This window comes from Eulemur rufifrons, chromosome 12, assembly GCF_041146395.1.
Source record: "Eulemur rufifrons isolate Redbay chromosome 12, OSU_ERuf_1, whole genome shotgun sequence".
Lineage (NCBI taxonomy): Eukaryota > Metazoa > Chordata > Mammalia > Primates > Lemuridae > Eulemur > Eulemur rufifrons.
The window spans coordinates 7,332,850-7,359,469 of record NC_090994.1 but is presented as its reverse complement, the minus strand read 5'-3'; the positions used below and the strand labels follow the sequence as shown (position 1 = coordinate 7,359,469).

The window sequence follows — 26,620 nt, the reverse complement described above, 5'->3', positions numbered from 1 at the left end:
AATAACAAGTCTTATACAGTGGATTCAAGAGAGTACCTGAAACCTAATAAGCTCAATTAATACTAGTTATTTTATTACTTATACAGTATGATTTCTGGACATTCTCAATTTGGCCTCACTACCACCAGATGACGAGTCCTGAAATTTCTCTGGAAATTTCATCTTTTGGGTTTTGAAGACTTTCTCCCCTTTGTCAGTTATGATACCAATACCACCCCCTACTTCCCCCAGAGATCTGAAGAACCTTGAGCTTGTATTGTCATACGTTCTTATTTCAAGGTAGTTCAAGCTCCCTGAGTGTACATCATTGTGTGAGACTAGAACACTAGATAATTGGAAAAGAGAATTTTACATAATAATTGGATTGAATTAGACATTGCTCCACAGAACCACATTATGTGAGGGAAGAATAACATTCTTGATAACTTTTTGCTGACGTAGCAAAAAATACATATCTACATAAAACATACGTTTAAATACTTATGGATTATATACATTATATATATAATGTATATGATAAATGACTGATACATTTTTTCAAGATTCTTCAAATCAGTTACCTCCTTGTGGCTTATCGGGCTATAGTACTATATAGGAAATGTTATACTGCTTTGGAGTGGGGAGAATGGAGAAGGAGAAACCGCAGTTTATGATCAAGGAATCTCAGAGCAGGAGCTGCCAGGACTTCCGTCTGCTGTGCCATTGTTGCAGGACCACAGCTTCGAGGTTGTGCAACACCTTTAGTAAACACTTCCTGGAGCAGAGACAAGAATGAACCAGGGAGTTTCATTCTGCCTCACTTGAAGGGACGCAGGGACAGACCCAGCAGCACAGGTCTGAGCGAGCAGTTCGGGTGCTGCCCCCCTGGAATCGCCCACCATGGTGCAGGGGCTTCTTCTGCTGATCACTCTCCTCCTCTCTCCAGTTTCAGGTCGGTGTTTAACTCTTTTTCCAAGTTCTGTTAAATACATCAGCGAACTGCCTGCTTTTTATCTTCTCCTGATAGTTTTATTGCATAAAATATTTTGACTGTTTTTTTTTTTTTTTTTCCTCTCAACCAATCTTACTAACCAGTTGGGCTGGTCTTAATCTGTTCTTTGGGGGCTGTGAATGATGTAAAGACTCAATGTTAAAGAGGCAATGAAAGGTACGGAAATGATATTTTACATATCTGATCTGAGAATAGTTTGAAATAAAAGGAATGATTTCATGCAGCATAATTTAAATAATGAACGTGCTTTGAGTCAAAAAGTGGAATTCATCACAACCCACCTATCGTTAGTGATAACGATAGGGCAGATTTGCCAGGTTATTGCTGTAGAGAAGGCTTTGGAAAGTATTATTATTAGGGCTGGTTTGACTCTGCCTGTTCCTTTTGAGTACATATTTTTATATTTAAAACATAAAATATATTTCATTTTTTAATATTTTAAAATTTAATATGTAAAATCCTTTCATTACTAATGATAATAAATGTGACTAACTGAAAATAAACAGTTTTGACCAACTTTTTACTTATAATGTTTTGCCAAGCAATATCACAGTACAACATTGCTGTTAAACTTAAGTTGATAATTCGCTTCCATTTTGCTGGTTATATCAAACATTTAAGAATTTAAAAGCAGAAAAAAATACTACTTCCTAATAATAAATTATGTCTAGCATGTCTGTGCATTTCTGGTAAATTCTCTAATTAGATTTTAGTTAGATTAGGTAACATGTTTCTTCAGTTTATTTGTATTTCCAGATTTTATTGAAGTCAGTACACGAACTGCAGTGCCTGCAGTCCTTCCCTAGCAAACCTTTCCTGGGGCCTCAGACCTGGGAGTGTGAAAAGATTATCAGAAGAGGTGTGGGGTTCGGGAGAGAACGATTCTCCTCTTCCATGCACCCACTTAGTACTTTGTCATTAAAAATGGTTTTCCTACCTTCAATTTGTTTCTGATTTGTTTTCCAGACTCCTAAAACTTTTAGTTAATATCTTTAAATATAGAACTGATGCCAGGCATTTAAGTTATTGACTTGAAGTTCTTACTTCTTGAGTCAAACTGAATAGGAATCTTTTTCCCCTACGCTCTCCAAAAGTGCAATCACCAACACCACTTTGGGATCCCGGTCTTAGCTGAAACAAAGAACTGCTTGGGTCCTCGTTTGCTGAAGAGCATTAAGATCATTCAGGCTGGATCCATTAACAGAGATGGCTAACATGGGGGGGGGGGTCCATGCACATTACAGCTTTTTCAGTGACGTGGGGCCCATCAGCTGATTCTGCTCACCTGATGATGCGTTTACAACATGGCACCAAGAGACACTGTGTTCCTTAGCAGTCATGCCTAAAAATGTGACATTGCTCCTCCCTTTAACTCCCAAGCTTGTATTTTTAAGGGTGTCTCCTTGGCCACTGAGATACCCCTATTATCGTTCCCATTTGGGTTTATTTTCCAGCCCCAATGTAAGAAGTGAAGCATTTTTCATTCCCCATCTCTCCCTCTTTCCTTCTCTGCTCCCATGATCAAAGCAATACGTATATGCCCCTCTGATGATGATGACTTTTGCACAGTTCCCAGACACTTGAAATGAAAGAATGAGATGTAAAACAAGGCCAGCCGTTTGTAATGAGCTTCACAATCCCCTAAGAAAAATGGCTTATGGGATTTCATCCCAGGAAAGGGGGAAAAACAAACAAACAAACAAACATTTAAAAGGATGTGACAGGTGTTTGCGGGGTGAGGATGTCAGTGTCTGACAAAGGAGAAAGGTCTCTCCTATATTCCAGCAGCATATCCAAGGGGTACAGTACTTTCTGAAATTATTTTATTTCAAACTACAGTTCTTTCTTGCCTTCATAAGGTGACTAGAAGACCCAATAGAGTATATGCAATTTAATCTTAATAGCCAAAATAATAGACTTAATTAGGGTGTGTTGTTTTCCTTAATGCTTTTACTCCCTTTCACTGTGTGCAGTTTAAATCACAAGACAGTTTGAGGCGATACAGAGAATCTCAGAACCGAAGTCAATGTCATTGCATAAACCCTAATTCAGGACTTAATGTCATGTGTTCAGTTTGGAAAGACATCACTCTAAATAGATTTGAACAGATTTGAACAAAAACGAAAATGTCAGTATTACGTACAAATGTTCTAATTCCAAACACATTGACAAATAAAGTAGCAACTCAGACAAATGTCTGTTATATTCATCTTGTTAATGAGCTTTGGCTTTGCTAAAACTAATGAACAGTAAAAATTAATTATCTGATCCAAACCAAAATAACAGTTTTCTTTTTCTTGATCCAGTTTTGTGGGTCAAAACTAATCCAACATGTGAGTTCTGTGGGGGAAAGAGAGCAAGTATTAAAATGAACTAGTAGAAACATACTGTGTTACACCTTGGATTTGTGTAATCCCCGAATGACGGTTAGTTGTGTTTGTTCCTCCGGCTTTGAAATAATTAAGCTGATGTTATTCAGTTGGGAGGAGCCTGCACTATCTCTGTCAAACCTGAGGATAATTGAGCCAAACGATGTTTAGGTCTGTTAGGTCCCCATAACTGCTGTATAATTTCTTATATCTCAGACCTCATTATTTCAGTTACTTTCTAGGTTTCAGGAAAATAAGAGCCTTTAAGGGAAATTATATCTGATTTCTTTAGAGAACATACTGTGTTGTAAGGGTTTGAAAAGAGCTAGAAATCTGTTCACTTCAAATGGAAGAGAGTGAGAGGTTGTCAAAGGTTTTTAAAGGAAATATTGTTTTGGTTTTTTTGTTTGTTTGCTTTGTTTTTGGTTTCCATTTGGAAGTTCTCAGCTACCAACAAAGGGCGGGAAATAAATTTCATAGCTAATTTACATATTTTGAGTCCGTATTTAAGATGCAGTTGATAATTTCTGATTTCATGAAACATTAGGACTCATAATGAGTTAGAAGCACGGAGGTCGGTGTGCACGTCCGAGAAAATTTGTGTTGGCTACATTAGTCTGTTTCTGTTCTTGCTACTTCTGAATGGGGAGTGTTTGTATTATCACTTTCTGCTTTTATGCAAAGAATCAGGTGGGTGGTTATTATTTTATGACCCGGAGGTAGCTTGGACTACTATTTTCTATTAGAATCATGTGTGTGATGGATGCAAACCACTAATACAGCATCTTTGAAGGATTTACCTTGGCTGCAGCATTGGTGAAACTTGGCTCCGTGAACTCCATAGTAACAGGACTAATTGCATTGATTAGACAGTAATACACCAGGCAGCATGGTGGCACCTTATGGTACGCTTGTTTTGTGTCACTAAATTAAAGAAGACAGCAGGGAATTGTGTCAATACCACCTCTTCATTTCTGGCAAGGATAATTTTCTTACCTCCAGCATCTTTAGTGTTTTGAGATAATTATGAAAATTTTAACTGAGTGGAAAGAAAAATCAATTTAATGTTCCTTTAAGTTTTTGAACTTCTGTTACACAGATTTTTTATAATTCATGTTATTACTTTACCCCAAAATTAATTAAATTGAAATGAAAGACGCTCAATGATTACTTCTATGAGATCAAGAAATGAGTAACTGAAGAACTTAACGATGATGTTCTTGAACTTTGACAATGTGATGAGGTTTATTTTATCATAACTGATTAGAATTTAGCTATCCTAATGATCATGGGCTCATCAAAGAGGGATTCTGGGTTTGTTTGCATAGAATCGTAGACTACTTGAAGTAGCTTTAGACACCATTTAATAAGCCCCCTCTTTTCAAACAATTAAAAAACCTGAACCAAATTCAAAATTAAGATATTCTAGTGTCAGTGCTGTGGTTTTTTTGAAGGTTTTTTTTTTTTTTTTTTTCCCCCAGAATCTCAAGCTATTGAAAGAAAAGATGTTTCATTACTTTGACACCCTATTTTTGACTCAAAGAGTTCTCAGCCAACTTTAACCTCTTTTTCTATTCTTCAAAGTTAGTTAAATATAAATGACTCTTGAGTGGCCAGATGCATTAAAGCCATTTTAAACTAATAAAAACTTGATATCACTAGGAATTTTTGAAAGTTTCTGCTTTAGTTTCTGAAGAAAATTTTTAAAAAATGAATGTTTTTTTCTTTTTCCCCTCCCTCAGTAAGTGCTATAAAAGAACTCCCTGAGGCAAAGAAGTATGAAGTGGTTTATCCCATAAGACTTCATCCGCTACATAAAAGAGAAGTCAAAGAGCCAGAGCAACAGGTACAGCTTTTAATGTATCGAAATCAAATATATAAATAAATATCAATTTATATAAAAATTTATATAAATCTATATTTGATATGTGTGTCACATGATGAGTGCTATGTACGAGATTTGTGTATCTAGACATATATATATTTAATGTACGAAATGGACTTTGTGAAGTTTTCAGCTATTATACCTTGGAGTTAAATAATAATGACCATAATTACATTTGGTTTTCAATCTGTCTTTTTTTAATCTTTACTATAGCCCAAAGTTCTATTGTTAACCTCATTTTACAAATCAATGTTCTGACAAGTGACATGAAATATCCAAGGTAGCAGAGTTTAAACTTTAATATTTTATGATAATTGAGTCTATACACCTCTGAAGAAAGTTGTATATAACTCATCTATCCATCTACCTATTCATATATACACAACTATGACCATTAAAACACAAGTAAAAAAGCAAAATAGTGCAGGTTAATGTATGCATATATGCACCCTACTGTGAAATTTATCTGTCTTTTTAAAATAGGCCTCTATTAAAGTTTGTATAATTCTTACTACAAATGAAACAACACGTTCTAAGTCAACCTTCACTCAGCAAGTATCTGTTAGTTATAAGAGAAAAGCTAAAACATGATGATTCATTCAACAACAATGTTCCAATTACCTACACTCTAAAGTCTTCTGCGAGGAGCCAGGAAAATACAGCTAAGACGTAAGCAATGACTTACAGAAATATTCTAGATTGCAGCTCACCAGGAGCACATATTCCCCACTGAGACTGTAGTTTCTTTCTGATGATTCCTGTCTACGTTAAGGTATGTATTCCTGTTACGTTTCTCACAGTCTGGGCTCCACTTCACCACGTGAAGAACTCAAGGCCAAAAGTCAACAGTGAGACCCAGTGGAGATTTTTAGGTCTCTGTGTATACTCTTCCTTCTTCTCAGATAACACCTCAGCTTAAACGTTACTTCCTCAAGAAAGCCTTCCCTGACCTTGAGACAGTAGCCATCCTACCATTATATATATCCATTACATACAACGTACATGTCCATTATATATAATATACATCCATTACATACAATATAACTCCCTTTGCTGTATGTCTTTCCACAAGATTATAAGCTCTCTGACAGCAGGTACCAAGTTTTCTTGCTTAAATTTCCAAAACCAAGCAATTCTCTTGCACAGAACCTGCATGCAAAAAATATTTGTTGAATGCATGGATGGATAAATGGATGGATATATATATATATAGGTCTCAGGTAATTTATTTAGTTGACAGAGTCCTTTGTTCTGTTAAAAGGGAAAGAGACCAACATTTGGGTGTTATACAGGCTACTGCTCAAGAACAGCAAATATTGCTTGCTAATGATTATACAGCCATAGCCAAGTAAATATTTGTGTATGCTTTTAAATTACCAGTAAATGTTTGTGTATTTTTGCAGGAACAATTTGAAACTGAATTAAAGTATAAAATGACAGTTAATGGGAAAATGGCGGTGCTTTATTTGAAAAAAAACAAGTAAGTGTCTTTACCTCGGGTATTATCCTCACCAACAGCAAGGTAGCATGTGGAAAGTGAGCTAATTGAGTCTGTTACTACTTATGGCTCAGATCAACCTTGACTAAACAGGTTTTGCTCTCAGTTGACCCAAGGGACTCAGCGAATATTTGTTTCTATTGAAATAGTAGAAATACACTGGGTAAAACAACACTTTATCAGTATTTTGATATAAGTAATAAAACAATTAATTATATGCTAGCAGACATGCATTTTATCTATTCTATAAAATAGAAGTGGAGAGGTTCCAGTGTATTTTAGTATAATTTAAAATTTTTCCCCTGTATTATTATAATTTATCATTATGACACTGACAGACTAGATTTTAAAACCATTTGCAAGTCAGAAAACGACAAGTGAAATAAAACCTTAGGGCCGGAATAAAAAATCAGTGTTGGAACCAGAATTGGGTTCTCCTGACTCCATCGTCAGTGTTCTTTCTACTTGGCTACCCAGTAACTCGTCCATTTTTCTTACATATTACCTCAATTTAACATTTCTTTTCTAATTTCACTGTCACCTGTCTCACTTGGATCTAGACTATTTCGAACTAGTTTTTCCTAATTCTGTGCTTTCAATCTCTTTCAATCCCTATGTAGATCTTTCTGTACAAGGCAGCAAAATATTTTTCCCCAAAATACAGTATCACCTTGTGCCAAAAATCACTACTGACTGGAGTTTGGAAATAGTGTGGTCTGATGAAAATAGTACAGGCTTTGGGTTTAAGCCAATCTGGACATGATTCTTTGCATTTTGAACTGTTCACTTTCATTTGAAAAATAAGGATAATATCTATCTCATAAAATTTTTGAAAGGATTCAATTAAATGATGCATATAACATTTCTAACATAGTGCTTGCTATAGAGATGGGATTTTATACATACACGTTACTTCCTTTCTCTTCACCTTCCTCTTTTAAAAATATATTCATTATTCACAAGAGCCAAGAAATGGAAACAGTTTAAGTGTCAACAAATGAATGCATAAAGAAATTATATATACATATACATACACACATATACATGTATGTATTTATATACACAATGAGATATCATTTAGCCACATAAAAGAAGGAAACCCTGCCATTTGCAACAACATGATGAACCTATAGGACGCTATGCTAAGTGAAATAAGCCAGGCACAGAAAGACAAATACTGCATGATCTCACTCATTTGTGGAATCTAAAAAAGTCAAACTCATGACAACAGAGAGTAAAATGATGGTTCCCAGGGCCTGGGAGGAGGAGGGGTGGATCGGGAGTTGTTGGTCAAAGGGTACAAATTTTCAGTAATAACATGAGTAAGTTCTGCCTACCTAGTATACAACATGTTGACTATTGTTTATAATGAATTGTATATTTGAAATTTGATGAGAGAATAAACGTTAAGAATTCTCACCATATATAAAAAATGACAACTATGTGAGGTGGTAGACATGTTAATTAGCTTAATTGTGGTAATCATTTCACAATGTACATGTATCTCAAATTTCCATGATATATACCTTAAATATATACAATTTTTATTTTTCAATTATGCCTAAGTAAAGCTGAAATATAAATATGTGTGTGTGTGTGTGTGTGTGTGCGTGTATACTCCCATTTTCTAGTGGATAACTGAAAGAATTTTAAGAAGTTTAGTAAAAATTCCTGAAGCACTCCACCAAATTCAAGTCAATTTCCAATAATCTCTGCTCTGCAACAGTTGTTAACAGTCACTGATAGCTGAAAGGACTGGGGAAAATGAAGTTATTCCACATTGGTGAGAAGGATTACTCACATCTCTCATTTTTATCAACTTTGATCTCCTTAGTTCTCTTTCTTCCTGAAGTCTGTTCTCAAACAAGCATGCCAAGTCCTTTGAGGAAGAAGATGGGGTTCCCCACTCCTCAGGAATGTCCCTGTCCCTCCCAATCTGTCCATTTCAAGGAGACCTTTAGTGCTTGGACTTATCTAGAGGGATTAGGAGCAGGAGTTCAGGAGCTTAAACTTTTCTGCACATCCAGGGAAAACTCTCACTTTGACCACTGGGTTTTCCAGTTAGCACAAGCAATCATGACGTTTTTGGTTTTCTCTCTCCAGGAATCTCCTTGCACCAGGCTATACGGAAACATATTATAATTCCACTGGAAAGGAGGTCACCACAAGCCCACAGATCATGGTATTATGGTCTTCTGGATTCCCTGTTTTAGGGGTGGGACCCACAAACCTAAAGACACTATTATTGCCAGGCAAATAGAAGTAAAACTGCATTTACAGCATTGGCGCTTTTCTCAGCAGTAATAATTACTTAACAGTTGGTCTTCCAACTCTTTTTTTTTTTTTTTTTTTACAATTGCAAACAAGAACAAAGGCATTCCTTGACAACTCTGGCAAGCTTTTCCAGCCTTCAAGGAATCCCTTGTAGGAGGGTGGGCAGAAGGAGCATATTATTGTCTTTAGAATGAAGAGTTAAGCATCTCTGGTGCTCTCAGTCAATTCCTATCACCTCTCTAGATTATGTGGTCTCTCAAACTCAGCCTATGTGCTCAATGGTGATTGTACAATTTCTTGTTTTTGTTAAATAATTTCCACTCTTGACTCCTATTTGGAGCCCTTCTCTGCTCCAACTGAGCGGATGACGGCGTGTGACAGTGTGAGGAGTTATTCATCACTGTCTCCTTTTCTGAGCTTCATTTTCTATGGGAAGCCTTTCAAGCGCTCATGTCCATAGCAACGATACAAGAGTTTACATGGACCAACATCTCGTCTATCCCAAAGTAGAAAGATACTTTATATGAATAGAACACCCACATGGAAAAATGTTAGGATGGGCGTTTTGCTCCAAACGTTGTGCTGATCTAGTTAATCTGAGAGAACTCTTTGGATAAATGAAGAAATAATAATAATAAAACAATCAATCTGAATAACCCATCCATTGGAAAAAGAACTTTCAGGTTTTTGTTAGAAAAAATTTGCTGAGCAATCAACCAAGGAGATGAATGAATGCCTGGTGTTTGGGGGACTCAGGTTTTGAATTTACATATCTAAGTTTGTTTGTTCTAAACAGTATTCACTTTTATCCTACTTCAGCAACACCAACATTTAGTTAGTACCCTATAAGCATTTTGGGATCATTAACATTAAAGATTAGTTAACATTAAAGATTAAAGGCTTTTATTTAGTTATTTTTAAAACATCTCTAAGTTGACAGTTCAGAAGAAAATGGTTTGAAAGCATTGTAGATCCTGTTTCATGATTTCAAATTCAACTTTAGATGGAGGTCTAAAAAGTACACGTACTTTTCTTACAAAACCTCCTTTTCCTTTTTCTGTAGGATGACTGTTACTATCACGGGTACATCATTAATGAAAATGTTTCTGATGCTAGCATCAGCACATGTAGGGGTCTAAGGTAAGACTTCAGGAATGTTTTGTATGTACCTGCTATTCGATTATGGCGAGTGTGTTTAATAAACAATTAATTATACTGTAGTTGAGTTATGAATCCTAAAGACCATAAAATTTTAAAATTTGGAGGAAACACTTCCCTTGATAGTGGTTTGTAAATCACACATCTGAATTGTTCTCAGAGATACTTTGATCTGTTTTCTTGTTTTCAAAATACAAGATTTGGAGTCCTAGTTTTAGAGTCAGAATCTTGAGGGAATGAGAGCTCTTCTCCTCTGTTGTAACTCTAAGGTCTCTCTCTAGCTTGTCATTTTCCATGACCATGACATCTATTTCTTTCTGTCATTATTCCCCATGTGTCTGTCTACAGGAAGATGTCTCTTCTGATGCCTAAACTTGACTATCTAATTTTCTTTTCCATATCTCTAGTTGGATATCTTGAAGAAATCTTAATTTCAATGTGCCCTAAACCAAACTAATGATTGACTCCCAAGTATGGTATTTTTCCTGTGTTCTCTGTCTTAATCAATGCTATAGTCAAATAACCACTTGCCCAATCCAGAAATCTAAATTCCTCAAGGAGCCTTCCCCTCTCAGTCCCCCATTTTCAACGCTTTGTCAAGCCTTGTTGAGTAGTGTATCTTCTAAATATTTCCTAAGATTGTTCACTATATTCTGATTCTACTCTAACAGCCTAGTTTAACTACCATGCTCTTTTATGCAAAGCGTTGCAATTAAACCATATAATTTATCTTCCCACATCCACTCTTGCTATCTTCTAATCATATGTACACTTAATCCAGTCTCCCTATTATATGTTCTTGTATTTTTTCTTCATACCAATGATCTGTTGTAATTATATGTATTAAGCATTTACTGTATAATTATATATATTCTGTGATTATTTGATATACGTCTATCTTCCTTATTTGAACATAAGTTCAATGAGGAAAGTGACCGTGTCTCTTTTTTACTGTATTCCCTTAGTCTAACGGGTGGTGACTAATGAGTGCTCACTCAATATTTGTTGAATGAATCTTAGCTCAGAGCTTCAGCAGAGAGAATTGAGAAGAAATTGATAATATTCACTTATCATGTGCTTTACATGTTATTTCTTTCAGTATTACTGTCATCCTATCAGGTATCCCATGGTATCACAGCTAATAACTGATAGACCCAGATTTTTAACCCTTATCTACAAAATTCTAAAGTTTCTTTCATTTTCAGTGTACCTTTAGAGCAGGTATAGCATAAAAATTGGAAGAACACCAGACTGAGAGTCAGGAAATGTGCATTGTTGTGCCATAGCTGTCATGGTTGGCTGTATGACATTGCAGTAATCACTCTCCCCAACAGATCTGATTTCCTTAGAGAAAATAAGTGATCTCTAAGTCATCTTCTGCTATAAGTTTTACTGTATTTTATTGCCATGAGCTTAAACTGTTGTGGCACTGACTAGAAACTTTGTAAGATCGCTTTTTTGGAGCCCATATAGCTATATAACACTAATGCAAGAATTTTTTGTTAAGAAGCCTGAATTCTCATGTTTTCCAGGGGCTACTTTAGCCAAGGAGATCAGAGGTACTTTATTGAACCTTTAGGCCCCACAAATGAGGATGGACAGGAGCACGCACTCTTCAAGTATGATCCCAGTGAAGAGAAAGATAACAGCACCTGGGGGATGGATGATGTCTTATGGGTGCATGGACTGCAGGAGAGTGTTGATGCCTCTGCCACCAGATGGGTCGTATGTGCAACTTTCTTATTTGCGACACTCTTGCATGTCCTGTCCTGGTTTCCCTGGGTTTCAGTCTTAGCAGTGAATTTACTGAAACTTTACAGTCATTGCTGAAATTAATACCATATAAGGACACTAATCCTAAATCATTGCTAGACATTGATGATTCATTTAGCAAGTGCTTATGAATCAACTATTATTGTCAATGATGCATAAGGGTTAAAAAGAAGTGTAAAATGAAATGCCTGTTCTCTAGGAGTAGGCAACTGTCACAATACTCTCTGTATCCTACAACAAACCACAAAGGTATACAGTACTGTTATTATTTTGCATTTGATCTTAGCCAAAAGGCCAAGAAGCAATTATTATTATTGTGAAATAAAACGTCCTGCTTTCTTCATGAGTGTATTCAACAAATCTCTTTTAAAGTTCTGCCATAGATACTGGGAAGATAGAAGTGAGCAAAATAGACACAGAATCTGCCTACAGAAACTTAGAATACTCCTTTATGTATGAAATTCTAGTCAAAGAAGGAAAATGAATGTCCCCTTGTGTTTAAAGTGTAAAGTGCATATCAAAGTATCTTTGCCATTATTACTTTCATTTCCTTCAGGATCTATTTTGAATCCAACCATCTCTTCTAAATGTTCTCAGAATCAATAAGCACTGGGCAGAATTGGTCTGAATAAAATTCCTGGTGGGTTCAATTTATTGCAGGTTTAAATTCTACCAGCAAATTCACTGGTAAAGGTAAATATATAGTCAAATCCAAAATATTACTATACTGTTATGGCACTCGGTAAATCACATGTGTCTCTGATATGAAGGTTACAATTCAAATAAATCAAAATTAATGATAGCTACAGTAAGTTAAGAAATATATAATATAACATATGTAAATTGTTACATCAAAAATATGAACTGCAAGGGGGAGGGTAAAAGTCTAGAGTTTTTGTATGTGTCTAAAGTTATCAATGTAAAGTAATCCATTATAACTGTTAAGTTTTATGTAAGTGTCATGGTAAGTACAAAGCAAAAATCTACAGCAGATACACAAGCAGTAAAGAGAAAGGAATCAAAACTTAGCACTGCAGATAAATCGCCAAATCACAAAGATAAACAAGGGAAGAAGAAAGGGAAAAAAGCATCTATGAAATAACCAGAAAACAATTAACAAAGTGGCAGCAATTATGATTGATAATTACTTAGAATGTAAAGGGATTAAATTCTGCAATCAAAACACATAGAGTGGCTGAATGGATTAAAAAAAAAAAAACCAATATTTCATTATATGCTGCCTACAAGAGACCCACTTTAGCCTTAAGAATACACATCGGATGAAAGCGAAGGAATGGAAGAAGATATTTCATTCAAGAGATAACCAAAACAAAGCAGTGATGGCTACACTTATATCAGATAAAATAGACTTCAAGTCAAAAATGGTGACAAGAGACAAAGAAGGTCATTATTTAATTACAGAGAACTCAATTCCTCAAGAAGAACTAACAGTTTTAAATATGTGTGCACTCAACATTGGAGCATCTAAATAATATAAAGTAAATATTAATGGACATGAAAAGAGAAATAGAAAGCAATACAGTAATAGTAGGGGACTTTAATACCCCACTTTAAACAATGAACAGATCAACCAGACAGAAAAGTAATAAGGAAACAGTGTAATTGAACTGCACTTTAGGCAAAATGGACCTAACAGATACATACGGAACTTTCCACTTTACAGCAGCACAATGCACATTCTTCTCCAGTGCACATGGAGCACTCTCCAGGGTAGACCAGATGGTAGGCCAGAAAACTAGTCGTAACAAATTTAAGAACATGACCATTGGTTACAGGGACCCCTGCATGACTAGGGCCCCATTCACCTCTCCTGTCCCCTCCTACTGATGACCTCCCCACTTGGGTTCTCAAAAACACAAACTGTTTTTTCTATGGTTTAAACATGCCAATGTCAATTCACCTTAGAGTCTATTTACTAAACTTTTTCTCTGCTGGAATTATCTTCTGATTTATCTTGCCCTCGCCTGACTTCTCAATTTCGTCAGTATGTGTGCAAAGGGCCAACTCTTTAGAGATTTTCCTCTGTTCTGAAATAACTACCCAGTCATTCAATATCACATCGTCCATTGTAATCATCCACATAGCAGTGATCACCAGTTGACGTCTGTATTAATATGTTTGTCTCTTGCAAGTTTCTTAAGCAGATGGACCATGTCTATTTCCCTGCTGTGTTCCTAGTTCCCAGAGCACTCTCAGTGCATGGTATTTTTGCTCTTATGGAGGGTGAGAAGTAAGTGTATATGTCATTAGATGATACCTAAAAGTCTAACTTCAGTAACTTGTCCTTGGTAATAGAAGCTTAGTCACCATTAAAAGATAGGCACTTCCAGAAAAGCAATGAACTGGGATGGTTTATTATGTAGTAGGAATAAGGTACCTGCTACTTTTCAATGGGACTAATCACTATGAAAATTTTTTGTTTCTTTGGTTTTTTTTTTTTTTTTGAGAGAGAAAGGTACAGAAAATAGGGGAGCTTGCCACATGGGAAGGAGATCTAGTTCTGCCTGAAGACAAGAAAGCAGACTAGAGGTAGTGGCTGCTCCGTGCATTGCACCATCTGTCAAAGAGGGTGTATTCACCAGGATAGGAATAATAAAGCTACCTGCCCCGCCCCCCAGAAAAAGAAAACACTGGGAAGATACTGACATCAAAGTTTCTCTATTTTGTGGCACAATGATGAGGAAAGTCTACTGTTCAAAAACCCAAAGATGTTGCTTTATTTCCAGTTTCCCTATTAATTACTAATCATTTATGAAGGGGACAGACCAGAATTTCCCTTCTAGTTCTAACATTCTGAGCCTTGTCTATAGGTAATCCTGGCTGTTGACTGAGAGTTAAAATGATAATATTGTCTGTCTTTACTCCCAGATATCAATCAACCTCTCATTAAATCACACATGTCAAACAAAAGAAGAACTCTTGCAGAGAAAGATGTCATCTTAGTAATTGTCCTCCTTATATTTCAGAAATCAAATGACCAGAATGTTCAGAAACCTAAGAGATACATAGAATATTATTTGGTCCTGGATAATGGCGAGGTAATTATGTCAGATAAATGTGTCTTTTAACCCCTCTACTTACATTTATTTAATATGTGAGATATTAAATGTTTGGATTCAATTTGAAAAATCATGACTATGAATTAAGGTTACAAATTTTTCTGAACCTATGAAATTTGACATTTATAGTTAAGCTGATATGATTTCTGCCTTTCAGAGAAGTGAGTGCAAATGATATGATATGCATAAATTGAATTGTTGGCCCTATAGTTCTATTATCTTATTAACTTAAGAGATCCAAAAAAAACAGAGATCCAAACTTAATTTCCAGTTAAATTATTTTGTCACTTTGTATTATGTTAAGTTTTTAAATCATTTGTAAATTAGAATTTATCTTGTGTTATAGGAATGCATTTTCATATATTGGGTTTTCTAAACTCAAGGTCCACGTGTACATGAAAACATGAGTACATTAATAAACAAAGTTTTGACCTTTCTTATTGTACTGAAAGCATTTACTGTTCATATATATTTTTTAAATTAATAAGATATTCCTTGCACTGATTCTGCACAGCTTAGGAAACCATGGAATTTAGGTAAAAATACATTTGGAGTAATTCCTTAGAGCTTTGTACTGAGCTAATCCTTCAAGGGAGAAAACAGTTTCTGCACTCTCAAAGTGCTTTAATTTAACTGGAGAAATAGGATCAATTAGTTTTTAACTTTGACTAGTTAATTTTAATAATTGATCCTTGATTATAACCACTGATAAGTAACATCAGCAAGGATGCCTTTTTTTAACCTTCCCATTATATTAATTTCTATTAATGCCCATATTCTCTTTTATTTTTTTAGTTTAAAAAGTACAATGAAAATACAGATGAAATAAGAAAGAGGGTGTTTGAGATGGCCAATTACATCAACATGGTATGAAATACTTTATGAAATGTAATGTTAAACAATTTGCTAGGCGGTATCATTGGGCTTTTCAGTGAATGCACATGCAGAGTGTGCGAGGCAGAGCAAAGGCACTGAGGTCAGAGCCTAGCTTCTCAGGTTTGAGGAACAGCAAGCAGGCCACTGTGGCTACGTAGTAAGCCAGGGCAAGGATGAAAGGAGATAATATCTGACAAGCAGATGTGACCAGACCCTGGACACCCTGCTGGGCCTCACTAAGGACTTTCCCTGTTGCTGGTCGTGCATGAAGAAGACGTTGAAGAGCCTGAGCTGAGGTGGGCTATGTTCAGATGTGTGTTCTTAAAAGATTACATCAGCCATTATGTTGAAAATAAACCAAAGGGAAGCAAAGGCAGGATCGAGAAGACCAGGTAGGAGAATCATGCCACAGTTCAGAGCAAGAGATGGCGGAGGCTTGGGAAAAAGCAGTGGTAGTGGATTTGATGAGATGACTGAGCTTTACTAAGAAAGAGGAGTGAGTATAAAAAAGACGTGCAGAAGACTGAGAGTGAATGGAACTTGGAAATGTAGCAAGTTTGCTGAGGACCACTTGAGGTTAGCGGTCACGGCTTCAAAGTGAGAGCAGTTCGCATAATATGCGTTTTCCCCTGGATTCAAAGGCATGGTGGGGGAGAGACAGAGAGAAAAGTTCATTTTCACCAGGTTTGTGGTGTTGTCAAGTAAGTAAAGTAAAGCAAGAAAGAAACAAGGAAGTTGAGGGAATAATCAAGAAGTATAATGTGCTTGGATTTTTATTTCTCTTTTGAGAATTGTATTCCTTGATGTTTCCTTGTTTTCCAAACTACTTTTTTAAAGAAAACTGTGTTTAGGCTTCTCAGCAGAAAGTTGTTCATGGGAAGGTCTGCCACTGTGCACTGTCAATACTACAGTAGCAACTTAAACTTGTATCTTTAGAGCAAGCATGTTGTCTTATAGACTTAACTCATTATTTCTAAAGCTTATCCCACATGTGTTATGGATTACTTAGTTCAGTCCAGGTTTAAGAATTAGAAGACCACTGTCTTAGTTATTTGTTCAAGCTACCATAACAGAATACCATAAACTGGATGGCTCATAAACAACCTAATTTATTGTTTATGGATTTGGAGGCTGAGAAGTCCAACATAAAGGTCTGCCAGGGTTTGGTTTCTGGTGAAAGCTCTCTTCCTGACTTGCAGAAAGCTGCCTTCTCACTGTGTCCTCACGTGGTAGAATGGATAAGGCAGCTCTCTGGGGCCTCTTTTATAAGAACATTGATCTCATTCACGAGTGTTCTACTGTCATGACCTAGTCACCTCCCAAAGGCTCCACCTCCTAATACCATCACCTCATCACCTTGGGAGTTAGCATTTCAACATATGAATTTTGGGGGGCCACAAACATTCAGACCATATCAACCACTTCCCTTATTGTAATGCCTTGATGTAGGACATTGTCACACGTTACTTCTCTAATGCCCCAACCAGCACTGAGTCAGTGTTGCAAATTCTGAAATATTATAACTAAGCATTGAAAAATAGGTGAGTAAATATGCTTAAAATGAAGCCAGAGTAATGAGCTGCTAACACAAAATCACAGTATTTTTTGAGGGCACACAGCATGGAAAGTTTGTCTTAATAGGGCCTTGGCTCTAGTAAGAGGAGTTTACAGACCTAAAATATTTAAGGGTGTGTGTATTTCCTTTTGAATGGATGTTTTAGTGTCTGCAGAAATAGATGGTAACTTCTGTTTCACAAGCACATTTGGAAAGAAGGTTTTTGTAGTGCTGTTATGAATGTGTGAAAATATAAAGTACATTAGTAATATTAACAGATGGTATCACCAGTGTAAGTCATTACTTTGCCATGTATTCTGTTTGGACAGCTTTATAGAAAGCTCGATACTCATGTGGTCTTAGTTGGTATGGAAATCTGGACTGACGAGGATAAGATAAACGTAATCCCAAATGCAAACGTCACCTTGGAAAATTTTTCTAAATGGAGGGGGAGTGACCTCTTAAGAAGAAAGCGTCATGATGTTGCTCAGTTAATCACGTATGTATAGATTTTCCCTTTTGCACACTACATGGAGAAGCTTTCCAAAGCCTTGGAAAAGCTGGGTACACATATAGAGTATTAGAAGTTTAAAAAAACATTCACTTGGATCGTATGTCAAATATGCTCTTACTTTTGATTCAAATATTTTCTTTTTTTTTTTTAAAGAGAAGTCAGTAATTTAGCAATGATTCATAAGAAGTTTGTTTTTATTGGGTATACAGGAAGGAAATTTCAAGTTGAGATAATGGAAAGAGGGATTTCAATTAAAAAATTGATGCATACTTTGCAAATTTCTAGAGACAAATAAGGGCCAGAATCTTGCACAGATAAAAAAGAACAAAAACAAAGGAAAGAGCATGACATTATTAAAAATCAATGAAAAAGAAAAGAAACAAAAAAGTTAAAATTACTAATGACCAAACACCATCTATGTAAATAAGTGCAAATCGCCCAAATCCCTCTTCAATGGGAAAACTGTTTGAATAACATAAATGCTCAATAACACAAATACTTTAAAAATGGGCCGAAACCCTAAATCTACTGTAGCTGAAACAGTGCTAAAGGAAAACAAAATAAATTATATAAAAATATGTCAGTAAAATATAAATTAAAACAAAGCATGTGTGGCAATAGTAATATCAGAACAAGATATATAGAGAGAAATATTAGGACCAAAAAAGGCTTTCTTCTTGACAAGAGATAAATTCCACAATGAAAGATATTATAATGATAGATATAAAATATTAAACATGATTACACCGAGGTGCTTGGATTTTACGTGATATGAGTGCCATTCTACAGAAAAAATGCCTCGTGCAAATTCAAAAACTGAAGGAAAAATTTAAGAGTGATAGTTCACAGGATGAGCTTTTCTTCTAACCATTTAGAGTTCTGGATGAATTGTCTATACAAAATACAGCATAGAATCATCATTTGTTAATTCATTCCTTTCAGGGCAACAGAACTTTCTGGAACGACTGTGGGCCTTGCTTTCATGTCTACAATGTGCTCTCCTTATTATTCCGTTGGCATTGTTCAGGTTTGTTTGAAGATAAACTGCTGGTTCTATAATTCACAATTGCCAAATGCCTTTTATTTTCTGCATCTCTGAAGAAAATTATTATAGTTTTTCTTCTTCAGTCTGTTAACATGGTAAATAACATTGATAGAATTTCAGATGTTGCATTCTAAGATAAATGCTGATCTTGCATTCTAAGATAAACCCAACATAGTCATAATGTGCTATCTTTTTATATGTCGTTTCATTCAACATACTGAGATATCTTCAGGGTCTTTGCATCTGTATTCATGAGAGATATTAGCCTGTAGTTTTCTTTCCTGTAGTGTGTGTTTTTAGGTTTTGTTATCATAGTAAAGTTGGCTGCAGAAGATGAGTTGGGATATATTACCAGTGCTTTGATTTTCTGGAATATTGGGGTAGAATTGGTATTATTCCTTTCTCAAATGTTTGATACAATTCACCAGTAAAACCATGTGGACCTGAAATTTTCTTTGTGGCTGGATTTTTAATTTCTTTATGGCTACAAATTTAATTTCAATAAAGATTATCTATTAATATCTCTGCTTGAGTGAGCATTGGTAGTTTAAGGAAAGCTGTTCATTTTTTTAATGTAGCACTAATTTGCTGATAATGGCCTTTATTATCCTTTTAATATCTATATAATTTATAGTGATAATCTCTTTCATTCATGGTATTATAATAGTGTCTGTCCTTTTTCTGTGGTCAGTCTGGCTAGGGGTTTATCAATTTTATTGTTCTTCTCAAAGAAACAGTTTTTGGTTTCATCTATGTTCTCTAGAGTTTTCCTGTTCTCAATTTTATTGATTTCTGCTCTTATTTCCTTTTTTATGCTGATTCTGCATCTAATTTGTTCTCGTTTGATGCTATTAATTTCTCACTAGGCACAGCTTGAGCTGCATCTAAAATATTTTGTGCTTTTATTTTTGTTCGGTTCAAAATATTTTCTAATTTCTCTTTTGATCTCTTCTTTGACTCATATATTACATACAAGGGTGGTATAGTGATTTCCATTATTGATATTTTGTTTAGTTCTGTTATGGTTTGGAACATACTTGGAAAATTTTTAAATTTAAATTTTCTTTTTTTGCATTTGTTTTTGGTCAGTGCCCCATAGACACTTGAAAAGAATGTGTCTTCTGCTGTTGAATGGAGTATTCTAAAGTTGTTAGTTATGTCAAGTTAATTTATGTTGCTTGGATCTTGTAAGTCCTAAGGACAAGAGAGATTATTGGACTACCCAAGTATAATTATTGATTTGCCTAAATGTAAGGCATGACCCCATAAGAATTCTAGAAGAAAATATAGGAAAAACTCTTCTCTAGATATTGGCCTAGGGAAAGAATTTATGACTAAGACCCTAGTGGCAATTACAGCAACAACAAAAATAAACAAATGGGACTTGATTTTTTTCTTTTAATTATCAATATATAAGTTACTACTTCATGTATTTTGAAGTTGGGCTGTTAGGTATATAGATAAGCACATTTGTTACGTCTTCTTGGAGAATTGACACTTTCTTCATCATGTCATGATCCTGAAATATATATATGAAATATTTCTTATTCTTAAGTCTATTTTGTTTAATATTAACCCAGTTACTTTATAATGTTGCATGATCTAGCCTGTTTCTTTTATTTTTAATCAATATATTTCTTTACATTTAGAGAAAGTTTCTGGTAGAAAATAGGTATTTGGGTTTTTTACTTTTTTATCTAATCTGTCCATCTCTTTTTTTTGGTATATACAGATCATTTATATGTAACATAATTATTGATATTGTTGAGCTAAAATCTTCCATCTAGTCTTTGTTTTTTTGGTGTTTTTTCTACCTTCTTTAAGATAAATTGAATACTTTTAAAGTAATTTTATTTATCTCCATTTTTAGGTTTTTATTGATAACACTTTATTTCTTTTTAATGGTTGATCTGGGGTTTATCATACATCTCTACTTGTCAGTTTACCTTGAAAGCATATTACACTACTTCACATGGAGTATAAGGACTTTACAAGAGAATACCTATAATTTCTTCCTCCAATCTATTGTTATGATGTGTTTAACTTTACATACACTATAAACACACAATAGTTTGTTACTAGTTTTGTTTTAGAAAGTCATCTTTAATTGCAATTTAATTTTTTTTTTTTTTTGGTTACATTTACTTTATTGCATTCCCAGCACTCCTCATTTCTTTGTAAAAATCCAAGTTTCTATCTGGTATCGTATTTTTTCCTACCAGAAGAACTTTTACTTTTAACATTCCTCATAGTACAGTAAATTCTTTCAGTTTTGTTTGTCTGAGAATGACTTTATCTTGCTTTCATTTTGAATATATTTTCACAGGCTCTTTGGATGTCTGGTGGATTCAAGGGAAGTTACAATTTTTAAGTTTATCTGCCTTATCCTTGTTAGTGCAAGAATAATACTTTTTCTAGATTTCTAGATCCTGGTTAGAAATGGAACAAATATATTCTTAGTGAATATTTTAAGAGTCTGAGTTTGTGATTCGCTTCATGGGATGAACAGAAGCAGCAAAATATTTATGTTTGAACTTCAATGATATAAACATAACATTGGAAGAGAAACTGGCCTGCTTAAAGCAATTGTTCTAACATATGTAGTAGTAGAGAGTTTAGTGGTACATTCGGAGTTGAAAGTGATGGTAGGCATCAGTAAGAGAGGATAGTTGATGGAGATGCACATGGCCAGGAAACACTGCTTAAGATGGACCTCAAAGGGACAGCAGGATTGAGAGGGGGAAGAGAAATGGAAGTCACTCAAAGGGAAGAAACATTTAAGTTAGGAAAATCATTCTTTAAATTAAGAAACCCTAAATTGAAAGGAACCTCAGATAAGACAATTTGAAAAGCCTCTAAATGGATTTCCATTCTCTTGAGCTTTTTGGCTTGCGTTTTCCCCCCATTTGGAGAGCTCCAAATTGCTGTATAGTGGGGTTTGCCATGTTCATCTCAACAGAATAAGAGAATATCCCAGGTGTAGGTCGTGGCTGCCCATCATACACAGCTGTGCCTCGTTTGCCCGTCTTACACCGCTTTTCATTGACCTGTTCTTTGAGATGAAGCAGATGTGAGAGAATCAGGTTTCTGTAAGTAGATGTTAGCGGCAGATTCCCGCCGCCTCAACAGGAAACTGTAACCAGCAGTGGAAACTATAACCCACATTGTTTTATTGCTCCTGGATAACGTGGAGCCGCCAGTCCAAGCACCTCAAATCAGAAACAAGCTGGTGATGCAGTGAGCTGCTGGCTGGACCTCGTGCAACGGGGCACGTCTGAAATTGACTGACGTCTAGTCTTGGCAGTAAAGGAATTGAGAAAGATGCCACCAGTGCTAAAGTGCTAGATTAACAAAAAATTTTAGCTCCCTATTGGCCAAACACATCAAGACTTCTAAAATTAATGTAGAAGTATTCAAAGGCAAGCTAGGGGGAAGGGAGATCGATCAGTTGTCATTGCTGAAGATTTGGCTTTATGTCTCAAGACAGAAAACCAAAACAACTTCCCTTGTTATAGGAACCTACTCACCAGAGCAAATGGCAGGCAATATACACTGTGATAGCTATTCCATACCAAAGGGAGGTGTGTGTGTGTGTGTGTGCGTTAGAAAAAGAGAAGGATGAGAAGGCTGGAGCTATAATTGATCTTTCTGTTTTACTCTACTGGACAGCAGGAAGAATGATCATGAAAAACACGAACTCTGAGTTATGATTCCATTTGAAAACCAGAGAATCTGTTTCCCCATTCTTACCTTTAGGACCACAGTGGCAATCATCTTAGCGTTGCGGGGACGATGGCCCATGAAATGGGCCACAACTTTGGAATGTTTCATGACGGCTATAATTGCAAGTGCCCTTCTGTAAAGTGCGTGATGGACAGAGCACTAAGGTGAGGCTCTCTCCAACATGCTTGAGTGTCCTGGTTTTGAGCCACTCTGGGCTGTGCCCTTCTTTAAGTCATCTTTAGCAACACGTTCAAGTTTTTGAATTATTGAATGAGCGTGTATCTTTGCCAAGTCACCGTACCCCTCATCTATATGTAACAATTTCATTCACTAAGATGTAGTTTGAGCACATTGTCTTTTCATTGTTGGGCCAACTCATTTTGTCCTCATCTTATCTACATGAGACTCGGTTTCAGAAAGTCATTAGCATTTATCAAGTTTCCCATGAATTCAGAATGGGTGGAAACAGGAAAAGGGTTCTAGGAGAAAATCCTAATTAAAGAAGAAACTTTTTGCAGGAGGACGAAGGTAGTCTGTGAAAAGAGAGTACACATTCTTGTCTTGCCTTTGGCAAAATTTCCAGACAGCCTTAACATTGGAAATCTCATAATCTTTTTTTTAACATAGTCATTTCATCTTTTCTATTCATAGAACTTATTTTATGAATTCTGTTCATTTCCCCTTTGCTATTTGCATTTCCTCCCCCCTCCCCCAGCCCACCCGAGCTAAAGTTACTCTCCCAAGCCCCTTCACAAAGTAGCATACGGCTGCAGGCCAGTACATAGCTTATGTTCCCCCTCCCCAGTATTACTGCATTTTTAAACTTCATCTTTATTTGTGGAATGAAGAGAGTCTGTCAATAGGAATTCCTCCAAAGGAAAGTGAATTCTCAGACATGTAAATAAATACGATTTTGCTACCTTTAGGACGTCACAACCGCAAGATAAGATTTATCTGGATAACTCAGAGGCATTCTTGTTGTATTCAAAGTGGCGAGGATGCTACACTTTGAAATATGACTGTATTTTCTCATAAAGCTGGAGGTGTTTGTGTCCGCTCAGGTAAGTTAATTCAGGCATACAAAGGAGCCCATGATTTGGCAGTTGGTCAGTAGAGTGGGGACAGGTTGTGTGGGTGTCATTGTACCCAATGTCAAATATTGCTTCCCACCTGCTAAGCATGACTGTGTTTCATTTTTTCCTCTTATCTTTGCAGTTTCCATATACCCACAGACTTCAGTTCCTGCAGCCGTATCAGCTATGACAAGTTCTTTGCAGATAAATTATCAAATTGTCTCTTTAATGTTCCATTGCCTACTGATATCGTATCCACCCCAGTCTGTGGAAACCAGGTGGTAGAAATGGGAGAGGACTGTGATTGTGGGACTCCTGAGGTACTACCAAGCACTTTCTAAAACGATCTTGTTGTTTTTCACTTGCTACGAAGGTAAACTATAAAAGAATATGCAACCCACTATAAAATTGGATGCTTTTTGTAATTTTGGATATAGCCATTTGTAGGTGTTTGCCCGACAAGGAACTCTGCTTAATAGAACTTGTTAATTTCCCTCTAAGGGTTCCTTCCCCATCCTTTTATTTTTAAGTACCATTCACCAGGTTGGGCTTTGTGTCCCCATCCCTCTCGTTCCGGCTGAAATCCTTGAAGTTGCTTACGTGACTGTGACGTATTGAGCATTACTTTAGGCACAGCACTGGGATGGTGCCCAGAGCATAAATAGCTTGCTAGCCCGAGATCACAGAGCTGGCAAATGGAGAAGCCAGGATCTGAACGCAGGTGTGTCTGTTTCCAGAGTCCCAGCACCACCCAGCATAGCGATCTGGTGCATCTCTTGCTTCTTCAGGACTCGGGAGTTATTACCGTTAGAAGTGCTGCCCTGACCCTTTTCACCAGGCAGCTGGGATTCTGAGTGGGACCTTTGCCACCCTCCTGCTAACACTTAATATGAGTCATACATCATGCCTTCAGGAGGTCCGCTTTCAGTAACTTTGAAATAGGATTACGAATTTATTCACTCCATGAGAAAGAGTAATCTGTCTCAGATGATGATTATATTTGAACTAAGGGCAAGCGTTTTAACTCTGAAATGTTGTCACTCCCAAGCTGTCACTCTCCTAGAGGAGTCTAGACAGCTGCAGGGGGAAAGTTTCTGAGGTAGGAGTGTCTAAAATGGCTTGTGCAGGCAGGTTTCTGATTTCTCAGAAACAGAGCAGGAAGACAAAGTATATTCTTGCAAGCAGAGTTGAATTACATGTCAAAGTTGAAGAACTATGTCTTTAGCTTTTCAGTACATGTTCTAAACGTTGAATTTGCTGCTAAATAGGTGCATAAATGATGATGAGCTGAACTAATTATGTTCTATTCCTATTTAGATAAATTCTATTTTGAAAAACTGTCCTTGTTATTTTCTTTTCCTTCATAGTTTACCAAAAAGAATAGATCTTTTCTTGGTATTACTATTGGAGACTAGGGGAACAAGAAAAGATATTCAAGTTAAAACAAACAAACAAACAAAAAAAAAACCGTAAGTGGAATTCAGGTAACAAACCAGCAGTTGCTCCAAAATACCAGGTTTTTTGTGTTGCTCCAAAATACCAATGTTGTTTTGTATCATCTTTTATTTTCCCAAAAATAATTTTCAGATTATACTAAACTAATGTCTGCATGATGAATAAATTATATTACCAATTCTGCTGAAATAGGAACAAAAAGTAATCTGGCATCTGTATTTGTTTCTGGTATTTCTTAGGAATGTACCAACATTTGCTGTAATGCTGAAACTTGTAAAATCAAAGCAGGTTTTCAATGTGCATTAGGAGAATGCTGTGAAAAATGCCAAGTAAGATTACTATTTCATTTTAATAATTATAATTATGTTTTTTTCTGTATCAACATCTCAGTGATTTAAATGAAATTGGCAAAGCAATTTTTCTATAAAATAATATCATTTACCATTTATCAAGCACTCCCTGAGTGCTTTTCTTTACATACATAAGCTATTTATAATAATCTTCCAATGATTCTTCAAGGTAGGTGCTATCATCACATTTTGCTTTTAAGTGAGTGGAGGCTTGGAGCAGAAAATGGGCAAAATAATATGGCCATATGTGTGGCAACCTAAATGAACCTGGAAGACATGTACTAAGTGGAATAAGCCAGGCACAAAAAGACAAATACGGGATACTAATCTCACTTCTATGTGGCATCTAAAAAAGTTGAATACCTACAAACAGAGAATGGAATGTTGGTTACCAGGGTTGGGGAGGTGGGGGAAATGGGGAGATGCTGGTCAAAGGCACAAAGATGAACAAGGTCAGAGATCTGATGTACAACATGATCACAATAGTAAATTGTATTGTATTGTATATTGGAAATTTGCTAAGAGAGTAGATTTTAAGTGTTCTCACCATACACACACAAAATAACTATGTAAGGATATATTAATTTGCTTCACTGCAATAATTATTTCACTATGTGTATTTCAAGACATCATGTATACATATGTATATGTATGCATGTATATATATATTTATATAAAATAACAAAATTTGTAAAATAAATAACACAGCCACTGTTTAGTGGGCAAACCCCAACACAACCAGCTTCAAAGCCAATGCTACTTCTTCCCTACTGCTGCTTCTGATGCTTCATGGTCTTTTGGGGCCAAATCTCATAAAATTGATCACACCTGCCTTTAACAATGTGCTTTGTGGAAGAGCTTTTATTTTTGAATAGTGTGGGGTGTCCCTGTCTTCAACCTTTTAAGCTGCTTCAGGGTGAAATTCTTAGAAATAAAATATACCATTTTTTAACTTTTCCTTCAAGGCAGAGTTTAATATTTTGCTTTCTTCTTCTTTTTTT

The 26,620-nt window shown here is 35.9% G+C and overlaps 1 protein-coding gene across 1 annotated transcript in view; it reads left to right on the top strand.

The window, feature by feature from the left end:
* Positions 1-879: 879 nt before the first annotated feature.
* Positions 880-26,620, top strand: part of ADAM28 (ADAM metallopeptidase domain 28) — a 42,493-nt gene continuing 16,752 nt past the window's right edge. The window contains exons 1-13 of the mRNA XM_069485128.1: positions 880-931; positions 5,103-5,206; positions 6,649-6,725; positions 8,847-8,925; positions 10,081-10,157; positions 11,708-11,900; positions 14,936-15,007; positions 15,824-15,895; positions 17,789-17,958; positions 18,916-19,000; positions 22,775-22,905; positions 23,957-24,134; positions 25,509-25,598. Coding sequence (XP_069341229.1) covers positions 880-931; positions 5,103-5,206; positions 6,649-6,725; positions 8,847-8,925; positions 10,081-10,157; positions 11,708-11,900; positions 14,936-15,007; positions 15,824-15,895; positions 17,789-17,958; positions 18,916-19,000; positions 22,775-22,905; positions 23,957-24,134; positions 25,509-25,598 — 1,380 coding nt within the window. The remainder of the gene's footprint in view (positions 932-5,102; positions 5,207-6,648; positions 6,726-8,846; positions 8,926-10,080; positions 10,158-11,707; positions 11,901-14,935; positions 15,008-15,823; positions 15,896-17,788; positions 17,959-18,915; positions 19,001-22,774; positions 22,906-23,956; positions 24,135-25,508; positions 25,599-26,620) is intronic.